The sequence below is a fragment of the Phalacrocorax aristotelis genome, chromosome 1 (genome assembly GCF_949628215.1).
Source record: "Phalacrocorax aristotelis chromosome 1, bGulAri2.1, whole genome shotgun sequence".
In the NCBI taxonomy this organism is placed as follows: domain Eukaryota; kingdom Metazoa; phylum Chordata; class Aves; order Suliformes; family Phalacrocoracidae; genus Phalacrocorax; species Phalacrocorax aristotelis.
The window spans coordinates 18,425,374-18,445,950 of record NC_134276.1 but is presented as its reverse complement, the minus strand read 5'-3'; the positions used below and the strand labels follow the sequence as shown (position 1 = coordinate 18,445,950).

At 39.3% G+C, this 20,577-nt stretch overlaps 1 protein-coding gene and 1 long non-coding RNA gene across 2 annotated transcripts in view; both read right to left on the bottom strand.

The window, feature by feature from the left end:
- Positions 1–746: 746 nt before the first annotated feature.
- LOC142052467 (uncharacterized) lies at positions 747–4,456 on the bottom strand. Its single transcript, XR_012658853.1, has 4 exons — positions 3,941–4,456; positions 2,717–2,841; positions 1,616–1,749; positions 747–895 (listed from the first exon to the last, which is right to left on the bottom strand). It is a non-coding gene; the product is annotated as an uncharacterized LOC142052467 (long non-coding RNA).
- Positions 4,457–5,602: 1,146 nt separating this feature from the next.
- CUL5 (cullin 5) overlaps positions 5,603–20,577 on the bottom strand; it is a 34,020-nt gene continuing 19,045 nt past the window's right edge. The window contains exons 9-19 of the mRNA XM_075082583.1: positions 19,290–19,420; positions 18,398–18,505; positions 17,729–17,793; positions 15,381–15,513; positions 14,715–14,846; positions 13,924–14,047; positions 12,989–13,164; positions 12,709–12,870; positions 11,899–12,017; positions 10,410–10,533; positions 5,603–9,246 (exon numbers count right to left, since the gene is read on the bottom strand). Of these exons, the coding sequence (XP_074938684.1) occupies positions 9,052–9,246; positions 10,410–10,533; positions 11,899–12,017; positions 12,709–12,870; positions 12,989–13,164; positions 13,924–14,047; positions 14,715–14,846; positions 15,381–15,513; positions 17,729–17,793; positions 18,398–18,505; positions 19,290–19,420 (1,469 nt within the window). The 3' untranslated portion in view covers positions 5,603–9,051. The remainder of the gene's footprint in view (positions 9,247–10,409; positions 10,534–11,898; positions 12,018–12,708; positions 12,871–12,988; positions 13,165–13,923; positions 14,048–14,714; positions 14,847–15,380; positions 15,514–17,728; positions 17,794–18,397; positions 18,506–19,289; positions 19,421–20,577) is intronic.

Here is a 20,577-nt window from a genome sequence, read left to right as displayed (position 1 = left end):
GTGAGGGCGGGCGGGTGGCTGGGCCAGGTGGCGAGGCTTGCTGCGGAGTGGGAGCCCCACGGGTGTCCCGCGGTTCCTCCCCTCACAGGGAAGGGAAAGCAGGGCCCAACCCTCTCTGCAGCGTCAAGCTGGAATAAGTAAAAGCAAGCTACGCAAGCGTTTATCTCCATGGGGATCCCGTATCAGAATCATACCCGCGCTGTCATAAGGTCTGTGGGGAGGCAGGTACTGGAGTAGTGCCGAGTCTGGGGCAGTCTGCATCTGGCCTTACGCTCTAGCTGCACGCTGCTTTCACAAAAACCAGCAGCTTAATTCCACTTAAACTCCTTCCTGTCTAGCCCTGGGCATAAACATCGAAAAAGTTACCTCAGAATTCAAACCTGGCTGAGAACTGTCTCGGCAGCTGCCTTTAGAGAAAGGTCTGTACCTGCTCAGCCCCAGCTCAGTCTCAGGATGCCCAGACCACTTCCACGGTCTTCCCTGCACTTTGCTTTCCCCACCATGGTCTCTGCCTCTGGATTTCTAGATGAAGGCCAGTATTAAACCTCTACAGCTGTTTGTCTGCCTGCTAGTGCCTCTTTCCACTCTATCCCATGTGCTTGGAGCTAGGCTAGGAAAAGCCTAGTACTCTCAGGTCCTAGATTCATAATCTCAAAAGAACAGGCTCAGAAGACAAGGTGACATTCTCTGTGAATTGTGCTGCTGCACACAGTCTAGGACATTTGTTTCTGATCAGTCTTGCTTACCTTCTCCTCAGCCACCTTTTTCATTTCTGAAGGAGTCAGTCATAGGATATTCTAAAAGATGGTATGCTGACTGCTGCATTCCTTGGAGTTGATGTCTACAAGCCAGGTAAGGCATTTACTTGCAGCCTTCCTTCCCTTAGGACCACAAACTGGAACAAATGCGAAGAGGCATCCTTTCAATATACCACCTGGAATCAAGAGTATCTCAACAACTTATTACCATCCACTTGCTATCTTGACTGATTTTTTAATTATTATTTTTTCATGTTGTAAAACTAACATTCATTGGCTTTGCTTCAGTTAATTTTCTGTTGTACATATTCATTTTCCTTTGAGATAGGGTTTAACTTTCTGTCTGCTCTCAAAAGCAAAATACTTCTTGCTTTCCATACATGTTTAAAGATTCTCCAGAGACGCAGTAAGAGGCTGACTGGGGCTGGCATGGATGAGGGAAGCACTTGTACTCTTTTGCTTCCTTGACTGGCGGTAGCTGATGTTTTGACAGTTTGACCAGTCTAGCCTAGACCTTTTATTTGGAGCCAAAGTTTTGAAGTACAAACCAGAGATAAGAACACAGGAATTGACAAGTACTGACTGAAGATTTTATACCCTGAAAATACACGAGGATGTTTTTCAGAAATGAGTAAGGCCAAAACCATATAGAACAAAAAAAGCAAAAGCTTTTATTTAACTTTACCTTCACTCCTGCGGTATAAGGACCTTTTTCTAGGATAGAGCCTGCTAATGCACGAGGACTAGTGTTCATCTCATCCCAGCAAGAAAGGCACTTGGACTCCCAGACGTATTGGTTAATAGGCCCTTTATTGGAGCTCACACAAGGAGAAAGACGACAGTAAAGATAATCTTACCTCCTTTCAGATATTGGGAACCCCAGGCTGTGCAGCGTCAGGCACACCTCCAGCTGGGGCACGGCCTGTAGTGCAGATCCCATCTGTGGAGAGGTTCCCCAGTGTTTTGGTGTTTAGAGCTCTCGGAGGATTTTCTGAGAAGAAAACAATTCTGGTCATCATTCCTACTGTCAAACAAAAGGATGTTCGTGCAAGAACATGCTGCTTCGCTTTGAGATAAAGACAACATGCAGGAGGGGAAATTGCCAACACCAGAAGGGACCTCCTACAGGTTCCTTCATTACAATTAGCTGGCCAAGTATCTTCTGTGGCTGGGGGATACCTGCAGCACAGGATAGGACAGAAGGCCAAGCTGCACCTGCACCATAGCATAGCACAGCCTGTGCTGTAACATAACCTGTGTCTTCTTGGGCTAACTGGTACATGGGTCATTAACTCCTTGATGTATGATGGTCTCCTGGTTAGGACATTGCTGAAATATGACTATTGTAACATACAGAATATTGCGTCCCTGGCCTAAAGGGTAGCAAGGTTATCAGGTAATTTACTGGGTTTGGACAATGTATTAACTCTATGGGAATTTAGAACATACAGCATAGCACTATAATATAATTAAATTGTTCTGCAGCTTCAAGCCTCCAACAAGATAACAGATATTCTTGAAGTAACGCTGGTTTAAAAGTTAGTCTGGAGCTGCGTAAGAATCCCAGTGCATAGAAAAGCTAAGTGAAGAAAAAAAGAGAGACATCCCCTCCTGAGAGTTAATAAACGTATTTCAGGGTATGAACCTTCTAATGCAGTATCAAAAAAATACAGAAAGAACTCCTTTAACAGGCAAACCAACACTCCATCGCAGCCAGCATTACCACATGCACACGAGTGCCTGGGGATGTGCTGTGGTGCAGTCCCTCTCCCAGCAGTTTGGGCTGCACTTTCCCCCACATCTGCTTATTTACACTGGCCCTGCCCTGACCCCACGCCGGTGGCAGGATGCCCCCCCAGCCACCTCCTAGCCCTGGCCAAAAGGCCATTCACACCCTGGCAGGAGGAAGCTGGAGGGGGAGGAGGGAAGAAACCTTTTTGCCTGAGGGATCTGTGTACCTTCCCATGAGGCAGTGGCCAGGGGCTGCTTGCACATCTTCAGGAGATGGTGAGTGCTGACAAGGTGGTGTGATTCAGCCCCAGTCAGCAACTAAACACCATGCAGCCACTCACTCCTCCCACTCCTGTGGGATGGGGGAGAGATTCAGAAGAGCAAAAGTAAAAAAAAAAAGTTGTGGGTTGAGATAAGAACAATTTAATAGTTAGAATAAAATAATAATGATAATAATAACAATGATAATAAAAAGGGAAAAAAGCCAGAAACACAAATAATACAACCGCTCACCACCCGCCAACGGACGCTGCTGGTCCCCGAGCCATGATTGCTGCCTCCCTCCCCCGGCCAGCTCCTCCCAGTTAACATACCGGGCATGATGTTACATGATACGGAATATCCCTTTGGCCAGTTTGAATGCGCTCTCTTAGCTGTGCCCCCTCCCCTCCTGGCTTTTTGTGCACCTGGCAGAGCATGGGAAGCTAGAAAAGTCCTTGACTAATACAAGAACTACCCAGCAACCACCAAAACATTGGTGTGTTATCAACATAGTTTTCATACTAAGTCTAAAGCACAGCACTAGGCCAGCTGCAGTCAAGAAAATTAACTCTATCCCAGCTAAAACCATGACACAAGGGTGCTCTGCTGGGTGCTTGCCTACATTTTACAGTGTCAGTCCTGTGATCATCACACATCTTCCTCTAGTCAAATGGTTGTCTTTTTTTTAATTTTCCCCTCCCCTCTTTAGACTGAGGCAGAGTAGAAGAGCAAGGGCACTTTCTCTAGACTTCCCCAGCATCCACCTTTACTGTTTAGTGATGTTAGAGGGTCTATCCTTGCCTTTATTATCTATTTATGGACTTGTTACTCGTGAATTTGTCTAACCCTCTTTGGACCTGCTGATACCTGGGATTTGCAGCCCCAACTTCACCTGGAACAAGGCCTTTTAGTGTTTTAAGCCAATCTGCTGCTGGTTTTATCAAGTAGACCTAGTGCTGATGTTACAGGATTCTGTGAAAATAGTTCTGCCTTACTCTCCACCCTTCTGCTTTTGTAGAGCTCTGTCACATCCACATGTGAATGCTCCTCTCCCAGCTGAAGCCATAGCCTCCCCAGCTCTGTTGCGATTTGGTTTCCTTCATAGCCTTTGGTGTGGAGCCTAGTCAAAAGCTGTGGTCCACCCACCAGCCCCCTGGCACTGAAGCTGGTTGTAGTGGTGGGTGACGCACCTTGGCCAGCAGTTCCGTTTCACTCCTCAGCTCCTTCAGAAGCAATGGCTGAATGTCATCTGGGCCAGGTGGGCTTACTGACATCTAGAGTACCTGTGTGGTGCAATAAATCCTCCATATTTACCTTAGCGTGAGCTAAGTTCCAACCGCCTGCTGCAAAAACATGCAGGAGGTGTGGTCATTTCCTTAATGTCCTCAGTAGTAGAAACCACTGACCACAAGAGATGGCAAATCCCAAGCTGTACATACATAAACCTACACTGTGGTCTTAAAAACAGGACGAGCATGCAGAAGGAAAATGATAGCACATTCCCTTCTTGAGTTCTTTCGGCATCTCTTCTCACCAAGAACAACTGTAATGCACTAATTTAAAAGTTGCTAATTTTCAGTGTTCAGTCTTTTAGACTATACAAAACAACCATACCATGTTGCTCTTCCTTAGCTCGAGAGTTGAGATTTGCTTCGGCCGTGCCCCAGACCAGCAGATGGAAGCAGCAGCCTACATGCCCCCAACCATTCCCTCTTACAGGTGTTTCAGGTTGCACGCAGCACTTGGAGCACAGTATCTGGCTGAGGTTACACCATGGATCTCCATCACTAGAATAATTGAGGGTGAAATGCAGACACCATGCCTACACCTAGAGAGAGATGCTTACACATAAAGCAAAGGATGGAAGGAAATAAAGCCAAGTTCTTAATTTATCAGAAGAATGAAGCCTGTTTAGAGCCTTTCGTATTTAAGGTCAATGATTCTACCTGTGATAATTTTAAACTGATAACAGTTGATTCAGCTGTGCAACTCCTGTGACAACTGGCTTATTTCTAGAGAACAGCTCCACCTGGAAAACCATTGCTGTGAAAGACTACATTTTGCCCTACCAGAGAAAAAAAAAAATTGTTAATAATGGCAGCATGCTATCAAAGTTCTGCCTGTAAGAACCGCCAGTTTTAAAATTGCCATGTGTACTAGTCTCCACAAAATAGTTATTTATTCCATACAAATAGTTCTAACCTTTGCACGTTCCAGCAAGCACAAAGCACTGATGTTCGCTGGGGCACTTGAAAGAAAAAGGGAGCTGAAACGTAAAAAGAGGTTCACATTAAAAAGCAGGGACAATCAGAGAAGAAAAGCCATTACAATAAAAGCACTCCTTTGGGCAATTGACTGTTCCCGCATCACTGCATGGTGACTGCAGGATCAGGTACCTGAAGATCCCAACAATCTGGTGACACCACCAGTAATTTTCAGTGACGCTCATTATAAGTAATTTCAGACAGATGAACCACACATTCAGCAATCCAAGCACATCGCAGTAAGCTACACAGAGACGCAGCCCCTTTTCAAAATGCCATAAACAAAGTCAGGCACCCCCAGCCACATTTGGCATGGCAGGCCTTGATGAATTCAAACTGAAAGACTACAGCTCATCTTTAAATAGAATTTGGAATACTAAATAGCTCTACCTATAATTGTAAGTACTTGAAAAATCATAACAAGAAAAGAACTGGAAGTCTTTACCTTTCTTTTTTAGTACCCTGATCATAACAGACCTTGGGACTTGGAACCAGGCAAATTTCATACAGTGGTATCTTCCAGGAGCAGCACCTGAATTCAGCTTGAAAATGTTGCAGGGAAGACACCAAAATACCTTGCTAAATGAGTAGTCTTTTATATTACATTTTTATTTTGCAAGAAAATAAATTATACAACTTAAAAAATAAAATTCAAAAATTAAGCAGTACATCAAAATAGTTCAGCTGGACTGCCATACAGAAACTACCACCATTCAAAATTTTACAGCATTATTACCTTGGTAGTGGCACACATTCAAAATTGTAAATACCATACGTAGATAGATATTACAACTCAGGAACTCAAGTTTGCTCAACACTCTGGACTACATATAGTGTATGTGACAGGAAAGCTTTCATGTATTGTTTATTTCACAAATATGACCAAAGAATTACAAAGATAGCATCCCAGTCATTTAGATGAAAATAGAAAACAGTTTAAGATAGCAAATCTTTCTGTAAAACTATCAAATCTTTTTGCCAATTGTATTTTTAAAATTTGCACTTTACAGGACAATGGCATCCCAATGCAAATAAATGCAACATGTGAACACTCAGAACATTTGTAGGAAGTTTGAAAAGGTGAAACCGAGAAAGTCACATAATTGCATTACAGTTGTAACAAATGAGGGAGAGATGAGTAAAAATAGAAGCTAGGGACACCAACTGTGGAAAGAGGAAAATGGAAGACTTCAGAATTGAAACAGAGATCCTCATCAAGTTGTTGGGACAGAGAAAGATTTAACAGTATTTCTTAATTAAACCCATTAAGAGTCATTTTTCCCCCCCCCTCTTCTACACCAGGTTTCATTCCATAGCTATTCACCGTGGCAGTGTGTGTGGCAACATATTTTTCAGATGCAGCACCTCTTTAAGCTAGGTCTTTGGACATGTATATTCATAGCTAAAAATTGCAGCCTTAAAAGTGCGTTGTTGCCATATTGCAAGTGAAGAATAGTTCATTTTCATTTAGATCTGAACTCTCCCCTCCCCAAAAGAACAGTTTACCCCAGGTATCTCCCTGTGCCCCAGGTGAGACTAGTTTTAAGTGCATATTGGTGAAACTGACCTGATGAAGGATGCTAAATGTGATTCTGCATCTTGAACAAATTTGCTGGTGTGAGCCTCAGATTTAATAAAAAAACCCAACATCCATTTCCAGTATATATTTAAAGAAAAATTACCATGTCATAGGCACATTACCAATTATATTTTTGCATCCCAGGTGTTGAGAAATATGTAACATTTAGGTTGTATTATTTTATATTTATTAGTTGAGAGAACGTGCCGCTCCTTAGCTTTTAGCAACCCGTTGCTTTCTGCATACACTCCAGCTTCCTGAACAGTTGTATCTGAGATGCTGTCTCTTAAAACTTCTCTCTCAAATCTAAGTCAATGCTTCAAAATCAGCATTACTCCCTTTGCAGCCCTTTCTGCGTGACAATTTCACGTGTTCTTCTCTGGTTAAGGGTTGGAAATTTGTGTGTTGAAAAGAGTGTGCTCAGACTGTCATGTTTTCCCCCAGTTATCCTAAGCCAGCATTTACTACTTTTAAGTTACAGGGACCGAAAGTCTTGCAGGATGAAGTTTTTAATTAGAACTTTGTTTTCTAATGTTCAAATAGTTTTACTGATCAACTACACAGAACACCACTTGCTTTTCATTCTGAATCACAACACCACAGGGCCAGCATAAAAGATGCAATATTTTCAAATGGCATCTACTTTTGAGTATCAGTAAAAGCACATAACATAAGCTGTGGGTTTTCAATCAATTGTAATTGGCCAGGTCTCGATTTCTCCCCATCTCGTGTTCATGAAACCCTCATTACCAAAAATTTCTTATTCCAACAGATGTCCAAGTACACACTGCTCTCAGGCAGTCACACTGGCATTTACGTTAGCAACAGAGCATGCAGCCTATTTAAGGGTGCAAGCAGCCATTCTTGTAGTTTACTTTTAAACCACTCACACTTTATACTTTACTGCAACCATGTGAAAGCAAAACTCCTCCACTTACTTACTGGAAGGTTTTCCTTTTTGACTGAAGTTAATTGTATACTCTTCCCCCTTTCAACCATCAAAGATGAGACCTTTAGATGTTGTACCTGAACCGGTTAATTAAAAAAAAAATAGAATCGCACACTTGTGATTTACAGAAAAATATTCACAGAACTGAGTGAGGTGCAACTTACCGTTTGTCCCAAGACAGGCGTTCCGCTCCAGTGATTCACGTTATCAGTCCAGTACATGCTGGGACATTTCAGAGTAACAGAGAGGCAGGCAGTGCCAAACGACTACTTGACGATTGAAAACAGAAGAGGTAACATTAAAAAGTTGAAATTCCTGATGTGTATTTGGCACTCTCTCTGCATACACTAAATAGGGTGTTTCCCCTTAGCTTTTTACCATTTTCATTAGAATTGCATTTCCTACCCTGCCAGTTTAAAAATAAAAAGCAGAGGGTTTGTTTTTCATATAAAGATGTTGACTCTAAGCAACAAACCAGTCCGATTGGATTAACCTTGCATGTATATATAAAGTTACCAACAAGGAATTAGTACAGGGATCTTCAAGTGTTATTTTCTTTCTGGGGGAGTTGTGCATCAATTACTCTTTAATGCATTCAGATATATGTAGTAATACTTAAATATTTGGAATACAAATATTAAATGTACAAGGAAATACACTTAATATTTCTGTTCAGTATAAACAGACCCACCCATGAAAACGGCTTTTAGAGTGAAGTATCATTCAAGAAAGCTTCAGCTTCTCAAAAAGGATTGTAGCAAGTCATCCATCCAAACAAGGTAACAAATAACGTCTATCCACTTGTTTACAGCAAACAATTTGAAAACAATGATCTCTTGCTTAAGGAAAAATATCACCCATGACTTGGAATTACTTTTATGTCAATTATTAAAATCCAGTTACTAGATTGAAGCACTGCTCTAGCCAACAGGTTTGAACTGTAGCAAATACTTATCATTGTGATGCATGTGTTTGTGTGTCTCAAATGTTATTACAGAAAAAGGATCAAAGGTGGACAGTACATTACTCTGTTGATCCAAAACACAAAAGTGAAAGTGCTACTTCTAGTCCTAACTGCATTAAAAAAACAACAAAAAAACCAAACCCAAAATAAACCAAAAACCCCAAACCCAAAACAAAACTAAAAGCAGTTCCTCAGTGCATGAATACTTGAATATTTTTTCCTTGTGCAAGTACTGGTCACCTAAAATCCCAAACCTGTATTCTTCCTGGTGGGTGTAAATCAAATCTACTTTAAAAAGTTCACAATGGGCTCTTCATGAATGCAAGTTTCCCACAAAACAGCATGCTGTTAAAAGTGTGCAACATGAAGGGAATGCCATCATGCTAGCTGAATGAGATTGGCAAAATATAGTCCTCTGTAAGGTAAGGCAGGGATTTTAATACGTAACGAAAGTCAAAACAAGTCCTTCTGCGGCACAAACTGTTGCAGCTGTCTGTCCAAGCACCCTTCCATTTATGTTCTCAGCATCCAGCAGAGTCCTCAAATTATGCCATATATATGAAGGTGTTGATATCCGACTCATCTCTTCTGATATATTTGTGCTCTATAAGCCATTCAATTTGCTCCTTTATCATTTTCTTTTGTGGCAAGAACATGTTTTTCAATATTTCTACCAGTTCAGTCTGAAGCTGGGCATTAGTAATTTTCTTCCGCATTTTCATTATTTGGATTATAGCCTCCTGGTGGGGGACAAGAGGAAAAACAATTTTTTTTAAAATGCCTGTCTGAAGTGACAAAGTGAACACAGCATTAATACGGGGCTCCTGGTAAGGCAAGACAGCACGGAAATCTCCATTTTTCCTTAAAAAAAGCAGGTATATGCTGCATTTCTTAGCCTAAGTAGGTACTGAACTGCTTTTACAAAGAAGTTGATAAACGAAAAGAATGAAGCACTCACAAGATGCAAGAGATACAAGTCCAGTCACAGGAGAATCTGCAGTTAAATCTTGTATCTAAAGTGTGAAGTACTCGCTATAACATAATGTTCATTCACTCTGAGCAGAAATCACCATTTCCAGGGTGACTTGTGATATACCTTGGGAATACTTCATGAAATGCAAGCTTAATGTCAAAAGGGAACTCACAAGGGGTTCTCATTTTATGAATACAACCAGGTATTAATCCTCTGCTGGAGGTATGGCCAGCATGTTAAGTCAGGCAGTACAATTCACAATGCGCATGGCCTGGGACCTAACCTGACTGATAGAAGAGACCTGCAGTTTGAAGGTAAGACAGGATCTTTGAGACTCCACTGTAGGTAATCTCTGATGCCCCCATATTTTTTTTTTTTTAATCAAGAACTATCAGCTCAAAGGATATGACACGAGTACCTGACTGAAGGACAACCAACCACAAAGCAGATGTACAAACTGCAGCTTCTTAAGATGGACTTATAAAACTTTCCCCCTAAAGAGAAGGCCTCTCGGAAAGTCATACTGCTATTACTAAAGCGTGATCCCATCTCAGATTCCTCTGCTCTCTTCATACAGAGCAGTCAAAGAGAGCTCAAGGTCAACAATACTGTTTGTTCCTGTTGGTGGCTGAATTCAGTCAACTTTACCATCTGCTGCCACCAACCACTACAGTTACGCCTTCACCACTCGCTTAATATCTGCTTTGTCCTCTTTAAAAACATCAGAACAGGCGGCTGATAACTACAACAGCACAAACACACGTGCAAAATCCTGTATTCACAAAGGGTCTAGGCCAAATAGCACAAATAAGTTCCAATGGGATTCAAAAGTGTTAATTTCATATATCAACGTCCAAACGTGGACAGCATGCAGCAGTGATCATACAATAGAAGTAGGGTAATTTTATACTCCTCTGGCTATTTACTTGCCTGTGTTCGTAATATTCTTAGCTGGACTATTCCTTCATTTTCCTCTTCCCGCATTCTCTCTGTAGTAAGTTGCAATCGACCAATCAAATTTATCTTGCCCCTTTTCTGAACTTTAGCGTTTTTTCTGAAAAAGTTGTATTGTATGAAAATAAGCAAAAAAAACATTTTCAATTAAGGAATTCCTGTTAAACTTAAAATACAGCAGCAAGGAGTACCACCACATATCAGATATTTACAGGCTATTAGCACTGCAGAACTGAGATAGCTGACTGACAGATCAGAACTCAATGCCAATGCTTCCACACAACAAAACCTGAATACACTAGCATTACAAAAAAGAAAAATCCATCAGCCAAAACTGACAGTGTCCAAAGTTGATAAGTTACCAGTACTATTATAAAGAATAACACTTCAGAGAAGTATATTTCAGATTAATTACAGAAAACTAGGGTTCTTCAGAGGAATTCCTTACAACAACATTCAGGAAATTGTACTAGTTAATCTTCCATCAAAATAAATGTCTTTCTATCAGAAAAAAAAAAAAGATGAATAACAGCTATTGTAACAAAGAAAGCTGATGGCATTCTTCAGTGGTCACCCATGAACTTCCTGTACGCCTGTCTTTCTTCTGTCATGCCCTCTCATAATTTCCCAAAGCTCACAATGCTGATGACAGGAACAAACATCATGGCCCTGGGCAAGAAACTAAGCCCCAGGAGAGCAGATTTTGTCACCTCCCCCTCTCTCCACAGATCCAGATGTCCAGCTGCTACCGAGAATGAGGCCCAGAATCTGAGGTTACTAGCAAGGAGCCAGTTCTAATCATAGTCATATGACTATGATATATTATAATTATTATATGATATATCTCTGTTATAAGAGGCAAAAACCAAAGTAAGACACGCTGAATGTAGCATATACCATTCAGATATTCTCTCTTCATACTATCTTATGCTCTGAAGGATTTCAAAGCAACGGTAAAAGAGCACTGCAATTGTCACTGAACTAGACATTCCTTGCTGGTGAAAGCCATACCAAAAACTCCAGCTATTGACAGCATAATGTATTATTAAGCAGTTTCACTTCCTTTTTTAACTCATGACTCTGCTTTTGAAACTCTGTGTGTATGTAATAATCAATACAGCACTAGTGCTCTGCTTACCTGCTGTTCTTCCCATATAAAATTGCATGGGCTCATTACTAATAGGAAGACAGCAAAGCCTTCAATTTTGCACCTCAACCCTAGGTGTTTAAGATATTTAATTTCACAGAAATCCAAATCACAGAGATATTCGTCTGAAGGGGCTGCTGGAGGTCAGCTAGTCCAACCACCTACTTGAAGCATGACTATCGCCAAAACTAAGTGAGAATAGGGCAGCAAAGCATGTGTCTAGCTGAATCTTGAACACTTTTAAGGATGAAGGTTAAAGTGAATTCTTTTAACTATAAAATAGTACATTGTTATTTTACTTTTCAAACATCATCTTACATTAAACTGAACTCCTGGTTCACCGAGAAGAGGGTTCCTTCTGTAAAGTCTTTGGGTGAATTGACTTGAGGTTCATACAATAAAACCTGACGTTTCAGCTTTGGAAATGCTACAAGAGACTACAAAGAAAAGGGGGGGGGGGAAGAATGAAAATAAAACACCAGACTTTCTAAATGAAAACAATTATTTTTTAAGAACATAATTCACTGCTGTGCAGACTGCGGTGAGGGAACCATATAACCTTGTTTGAAGCTGCTAGAGGGCAATGTGAAGATACTAATAAAACCAGAGAGGGGACAGAGTTTACCAAATCTCCTTCTAAAACAGGTTAGCATAAGTAAAGGCATACAAAGAAATAAAATGCATCAAGTCACAGCTACAGAAGTGCTGTTAAGTCTGATTTACATGATTTCTCTCTTTAATCTTGAGCTAAATAATTAGAAGGCTGATAGAGTAAACACTGAAGTTATTTTTAAGCAACATATTATCAGGTGCCACTGATTTTGTAGAATTAGACCAGTCCCACTCTAAAAATCACAATCATAACTGTGTGCTTTAGGCAGTATATGATCAGAAAGATATCGCTGTTTCCAGAAGCTTAAGTTAGATAACACTGGGTAGAGAGAATGTGTTAATGTGAAGGCTGTGTGTGCTCAACAGTAGCGCAAGGAGCCAGCATTACAACTGATTAATTAGAAAGAAAGGTGTTCACATTTCAAAGTGTTATCTGACAGTGCTTTAAAAGTACTAATCCAGTATTTCGGAGTACAAAAATCAAGAAGAAATCTGTTTCAAGAGAAAGGGAAATACCCATAAAGTCCTCCTAAGTTCTGCATCAGGGAGTTCAGTTGCCAGTTTAAGATTTTCAAAGCTGATCTTCTCTCTTGGTCTTTGGTTCCATGCAAACAGTACAGCTAGCTGAAATGTTGTTACCTCCAAGTCATACTGGCCAACCTCGTTCTTAAATGTTATCTGTGGATAGAACAACAATTTTACTTACATGCCTTTCTGGATCACAAGCTTTCTAACTATTGTAAGCACACAGAAAGTACAGTCATTGAGATTGATATGCCAAAAGCTATACACTTACAATTCCATTGGACATGAGGTGGTGCCAGTGCAGTTTCCTACCACTGTGATTCTTTTTATAAAATTCTTCAACTTCTGGGATAAGATCTTCTAATTCCGTGGGCAGTGAAACAAATACTTTTTCAGAACTTCGGGACCAGGCGCCAGCATTTAAAATTTTAATATTCACAGAGTCAGCTGTAAGACAATATTGCATCATATGAATCTCCAGGTATAAGAGAGAGATAGATAAATAAAATGCCTTTTTTTCCCTACTCAAAATACAATTATGGAAGACTGGATTTTCAGAAAGTAGCAGGGTGTCTACCTATTTAAACATTAGGGTACTCTATTTATGCACCACTGGCTTTCTTCCAGCATCACTGATTGAAACCCCTGTGTTTTTTGGCTTGCCTCTGCAGAGCTCTTAAGCCCTGATGCAGCTTTAGAGCTGATGCTTGTAAGCACTACTCAAGGATTTTCAGCAACAGCAGGTCCAAAACTGGGTGTTCCTCAGGCTCTCTCATCAGTGAAATTTAATCTCAGAAATGTGATTTGAGCTCTTCATAGCGTGCATCCAGCTCTCCTGCTGGCAGGTAAAAGTAGGAGCACAGCATGAGGTGCTCCTGAAGAATGATGAGGGCATAAAAGAAGGGGGTAGTTCAGGCATTCACCTGGCTGATACTGATTCAAGCCCCTACTTGGAATTTAACTACAAGAGTTAAATCTACAAGATTGCTATAATGAAAACCCACAATAACTTACAGTTGACACTGGAGCTATGTCATTCTGTAAGAGCAAGTGGAGTCTACAGACACTTCCAGCCTAGGGGTAACAATGCCCTGAAGACTATGTTCAACTTGCAGTTGATATAATTTTTAACCCAAGAGTCAACAGAATTATTTTTAACTATGAGAAATGAAAAATAGCAAATTATTTGAAAATGATTTACCATACCTGGTAAAGCAAGTTTATTATTTTTGTGCATTTCTTTGAAGGCCTGGTTCAAGTCTTCAGACACTTTGATATCCTGGAACATTCTAGCCAGCTTGTTTACATAGTCTGCTGGCATTCCTACTTCCTGTATAAATAAACAGGACACTAAACTATGACATAGACAACTATGAACAAAAAGCTTTATTTTTATAATAATAAACTGAAAAAATGAAGAGCATTAAAGTACACAGTAAATGTGTAAAGTACATCACAATTATTGTAAATTAATCTGCAATGCAATAGAAAGGTTTTATGCATGGATCGTAAGTAGCTACCCCTTAAGGCAATATGACTATTCTCTTAAAGAAATCCAAGTGCTGAAGAACACATGCATGCATTAGGGAATCAATGAATTCTGAGATTTGAAGCAGTGTTTAAGGCATGCAAATAATATTCTAATCTACATAAAATTTCACAATTAGCACACATCTCATTATTTACACACCTAAACAACAAGCACACTGCATTTGGCTCATTTGCATATGGAATATATTAAGCTTTCAGACAATCATATGTGAAATATTTTAAAACCTATCACTACCACTGTTAGGATCAACATTTCTCTTAGAAAAGAGCTAAACTGTTTCACTTGCACAAAGTATTGCAATACAGCAGAAGTATAAGATGCCCTGAGTGGCCTGCAATTTAAGACAGAACTCACCTAAGCAAGAAGGATATCTAAGTTCAAGAGGGGGAATTAATACCACAAGCGAGAGGCACAACCAAACAAAGAAAGATGTCAGGCTACTTACTCTGAGCCATTCCACCATATTCTCCTCAATTTCACTATCAGCTGATATATCTAATATCAGGCGTCTTGTTAAGTGAGCTTTGTGATATCGCATGAAAACATCTTTATTCTGTACATATTTAAGTACCAAAAGCTGTCAAAAAAGTAGATTTTAATGTATTTATTTGCATTGTCAATCAGACAAGTCTTTGAATGCTGATCTAATGCCACTGTAGACTATGAAGTAGAAAAAGGCTACCTGATATTGCCTTAAGAGCAACTGTGTTAATACTATCAAAGGCACCAGCTATCAACCCATCATAATACCACACTTCCAGTTTCTTAATTTGTCAACCATCAAGAGCCTTCTCTTAAATCAGAAAAGATGTTGACACTGGTACGTAAAAGTCTCCTGTATTATTTTCTAGGCTAACATTAGTTACTGTAATACATTACAGTCTGATATAGGCATTAATTTGCATACTAATTTTGTAAACTGACACAGAGACATTAAACACTGCATGATTTACAAGATTTAAACACACACACGCTTGATGGCATAATAAACTCTCTTCCTTATTATTACACCTTGCCTAACTGTTTTTGAAGATCAAGGCCTCAACCCACTGAAGGAAATAAAACAAATTAATTCTTCAGAATAATCAATAAGTAGAAAGCAAAAACATACCACTTCTTTAAGCTTTGCTTCAATTTCTTCAGAGGTTAGTTTTTTGCTTAGTGGTGTTTTTCTTAGCAACATGTCACAGTAATTAGCAAGAAGCTCTGGGCATTTGGATTCAGGTTGTGTTTTCAATCCAACACTAAATAAAAGAAGAACACATATCTTCAAACTGTATAGAATCCTGCTATTCTGGAGTAGTCACACTGCTAGCAAGACAGACCACTCTTTCCTGATCCCCTTGGCAAGGATCCTGGTGGTGAATTCATATCCTTGCTAAACTAATGAAAGACTAGTGATAACTCCCTTTTCTTCTTGAAAGAACACATACTACCAAACATTTTCAGACAGCTTCTACAGCTTGATTGTTCCAACTGTTTTTAATTTCAGAACTCTAACAATGATTACGTTCAAACTACTGTTTGAAACAACTAAATATTGCATGGCAGTAAGTACTCCAGTAAAGAATTAACAGGTGCTGCGGTGAAATGTTCCACTCATCTTGTCACTATGCTCCAATGAAGGTCTCAGGAACAGCCTCCTGCACTGCATTTCACAGACTGCAAAACCCAACACATCTACTGCATAGTAACAGGATAAAATTAGTTTATAATAGGTATAAACAGAGGACTAACAGCTTGGAATTAAAGCAGCTTAAAGTTGAACACGAAGATGCTACAACTGGCAGGCTGTAGTTCTTCAAAAGGCATGCAAGCGCAAGTTCGCATTCCGAACCTGTGTCTAGACTGGTGAATAGAACTGTGCCAAGGACCAAACACTATTTCTAGAGTCAGACATCACCAACTCAATTGCTAGTCTCAAGAGTGCAAAACAAAGGCAGTGAGCAAGACAGCAGGTAAGAAGCTGTGGGGATGCTCAGGAATCCTGTGTTCTTGCTCATTCTTTCACCCTCTCATCAACTAGTGTAGACAGTGCTGAAACTCTGTTCAGACAACTTGCCCTTTTTAATTCACGAAGGAGCTTGCAGGCTAGTGTCTTCTGCCCTCCTAAAGACCATTTGGAGTAGAAGCAGATCACTAGTCTTTCGGTTATTACAAGACAGAACCCTTATTTAATCAATGTGTTCCCAGGTATTTCTGAACAGGAGTCTTCAAGATCCTGACAGCAATGAAAAATTACCAAACTCCATGTTCTTAGGCTGAATTGAATGGCACAAGTTAAGCAGGATGAAGTTTCATTTCACTTAAACCAGGCTGCATATGTAGACAACTTGAAAGAGCTCACGTAGAAGAATGCTGAACAGAAGGCCATCGCCATCATGGTGGTTTCTAAGAAATCACTAGGCAGGTACAGCTTTAGGAGTGAAACACAGTTTGAATGAGGTATCGATTTGGATGCTCCCAGGGGAAATAAAAACATTAGCAGAGACCTAAAAATCTCCTCTACCATGCCTACGTCTACATGAAGTATACAAAGCAGGGATCCAGTCTTTTGTGAAGGTGTTCCTCCACTAACATAAAACCAGCAAGGCTAATCCCTGTCCAGGCTTACCATCAGTCCAAAACCAAACACAGAGTAAGAATCAGAATGCTAAACAGGTATTTATAGCCACCCACACCTAACTAGAAGTAATTGGAAAGGGAAGCTGGCAGCCCAGCTACATAAGCTTTGTTTCCGTAATAAATCATACTACAAACTACATATAAGCAATCCCAACCACCTAAATAGAGATTCCTACTCAAGCGGCACATCACATGTTAAATGTTAACAATCAATTAACATTAAGTAATTAAATTAACAATTAATCTTAACTCTTGGCTGAGTTAGCAGAGTGGTAACTGTGCACATGGTTTTCTCCTTGAGTCTCATGGGTCTGCTAAATTTACTGGAAGTTGTTTAAACTAACCTGGTTAATCCTGCACTGAAACAAAAATGCAACAGCCAGACAGGTCACACTCACAGCTGGCACAAGAGGAGGTGAACAGCTTATGGATGGTTACACCTTCATCAGCCACAGTTACTCCCATAAAGATTACTGCCTCAGTTTTCCCCAGGACTTTTGCTGAAGTTGCAGCAGAGTTACACAGCTCAGGTTTTTGGAATGAATAACCCAGAAAGGTATTATTAAATTCAGCTAACAAATTGACTCATTAATATAAAAGAATGGATTTCCAATTACTACAAATAAATTTGAGTTTAGGCAGGCTGCTATTCACTGATCCATTGCCACATGAAGTGTGTCTTACCAGAGGTTGGTAAGCTATCTGAAATTCCATAATGCAAAGAATACAAAGCACTTTCAAACACAGTGTTACTTTTTGAAGAGATATTTAAAAGAGAAACTCAATCTTTAACAATTTAAAAACCTTGATTCAGCTGAAGCATATATGGCTTACCCCTTTTGCTTCAATGGCAATTCAAGTTTAAATATTGTAGCATCATTCACAACCGCTTTGTACGCCTGAAAAATAATTACAGATTATTAGTGCTTCACTCAATTTCTCTAACATATTAATCATAAAGGTTTTTCTCTCTTTTCAGATTACTGTAACATGAAATTAATCTGATTTTTTTAATCAGATGAAAGTTTGCATATTTGATTTTCAGTATGAGAGCTCAAATCCCATGACTCAATTCCCCATTAAACTGATGTTTTGCATTTTCCTCTTTTCCGATAACATGCTACTTTCCTTCCAGCAACAACTTAGGAAGGGATTGCATGGTGCAGGTTGCATATCTGAAGTCATAAGACTACACCCAAATATGTAGTAAATTCTAAACATATAGTGCTGAATCAGACATTAAGGTGCTCAACACAAAGATCATCTGATGTGCTCTACAACATTACAAAGCTGAACACAAACGCAACTTTATGCCTGACTACAACACAGATTAAAAGCTAATCAGTTGCTAGTAAGTTTCATCAATATTTTAGTCTGCATATTTACTAGAGTACCAGCAGCATCTACATTTAACAGTGATTTCACACAAAGATTTCAGAGACTTCGTAATATGAATTACAACAATTCTTGAACTGAAAACAAATGATCAGCAGAAACACATACCTTATCTCTTGCAGTAAGAAATCTTGGATCATCTTGAAAAGCTTCTTTAACCAACTTACTAAATCGATTAAATAGTGTGAGCAATTGCTCTACGTATTTCTCAGAATCCTAAAGTTAGAGGCAAAAAAATCAAATAGAAAAGCCGAGGCTCCACAGAATTCAGTATGAGTTCTCATGTAATTCCCTAATCTGTAATAATATAGTATCCTCAAGCCTGCATACTATGAATGAGCATTTTATCTTTATTCTCTGTACTGAAGGGCTCTACCGCACGTGAGCCTCAACACAGACTTTCAGGATAGTATTGACAATATACAAACACATGTATATACAGAAAAAAAAAAAAACCAACTTTCAAATATTGTGTAATACATTGAGAACTTTTTTTTTTTTTTTAGAAGGACCAATAAGAGGCACATCCTAATTGCTGCAGATACTCAGGCCTCCTAGACCCAGAGAAAAAGACGATAAAAAGATGAAAAAGAACAGTGGGGAAAAAAACCCTTTTAATTTCCACACTGAACAACCACTCTTAGATTGAAAGCAAATTTCAAATTTCATCAGGAAGTTAGAATTCTGAAAAAACTGATTATGTCTTTTTAACCAAGATGCTAATACAATCCTGTCCTACATGCATCCCATCCACTTAATTTATAACCTTTTCTTTACTGCATATTGGATTTGCATTTTAAAGCTACAACTGAAAATGTAAGGAATGAAGTTATTCTAAAGACATTTAAAACTTTCAGTGGATCAAAATTTGATGTTTAAGCACAAAATCTTCAAAAATTATTTCCATTCACAGGTATGTCCCACAATTAGTATTTAACTTTGCAAAGTTGTTTTTCTCAAAGTTATTTTAATAAAATAACAATGAAAACAATACACTTACAGTAGTAATTGTTTCAGCAGCTGCTACCATATCTGCAAGTCCAGCACTAACAATATGTTCTTCCAAATCTTTTAGCATAGGCTCTATGCCATTCGGAACTTTATCCATCAGTGAAAACATTAAATGCAACTCTGAAAGATACAAATACTGATAAAGCCACCAGTCAAAGACCTGTATAAAAACCAAATATACTGCATTTCTGCTAGGGATATCTAGATGGAACACTGAATACGTAAAGAACAGTGTTGCAGTTTAACCGAAACCAGAACAAACAAATAATCTGATTCATCCCTTAAAATGAAAGATGTTTTGAATATTGTTCTAATTCTGGTCCCACAAGGAGATTCTACCAAAGGCAAAAGGAGGTATTTATTACAACGTAATAATTGCTTATGCATATAATATCACAAGCTTGAATAAAACCCCCTGAAGTCAACAGCAATTTGGATTAAGTCCAGGTTCTCAGTGTAACTGCCTTAAAACCCTTGGCAAAAATGGGATTCCAATTTCAGTTGAAAGCCTACAGGAGTTTATGCAGGAAATTGTATGGATTCAAGATTTTTTTTTTTTAATGAAAGCCAAACAGAGCTGTCTGTGTATCTTCCCATACCATCTACAATGTTTTGTTTAATTAAAAGCATGCCAAATTCTAAAGTAACCAAAACTGACTAAAGTAAATAGCATTTTTGCTTTCTGTTTTCCCAGAGTTTATTTTTCCTGAAAATTACCAGTTCAAAACTCTAAAAACTGATATAGTTTACTCGTCTACTTTTTGTGAACATTGCAGGGGGTGGGGGGTGAGGGGGGAAGGTACTAAAACACCAATAATCGTCTTGGCAAAGCTGCCCACAAAGTAACACCTGGATTAAGGCCACCAGATTGTTTTAAAGACACCACAGAGATTTGAACTAAGCACAGCAAAGTACTCTGCTTAATGAAGTAGAACAAACTGATCATGGACTCTGATTCTTTATTTGACAGAAGGAAAAAAAATAGATTTGCTTAGTTCCTCGATGCTATATCTACTGTGAAGAGGGACAAAAGCCAGAGGCCTTGTCTTTGTTTTCTCCTCTGCAATACTTTTGTCAGCAACATCGAGATCTTGCCACCACTGTGGATGAAATCTGTTATCAACTTCTGTATCCCAACAACTGTTGCAAAACCAAATAGAAAAGCAAGGCACAGAAGAAAAAAAATCCTTTTAGAACATAATGCAAATTAAAGAATGGAAACTACCAACAACCTTCAACAAGAACTTGCAATGCTACTAGAGACAACTCAAAGGGCT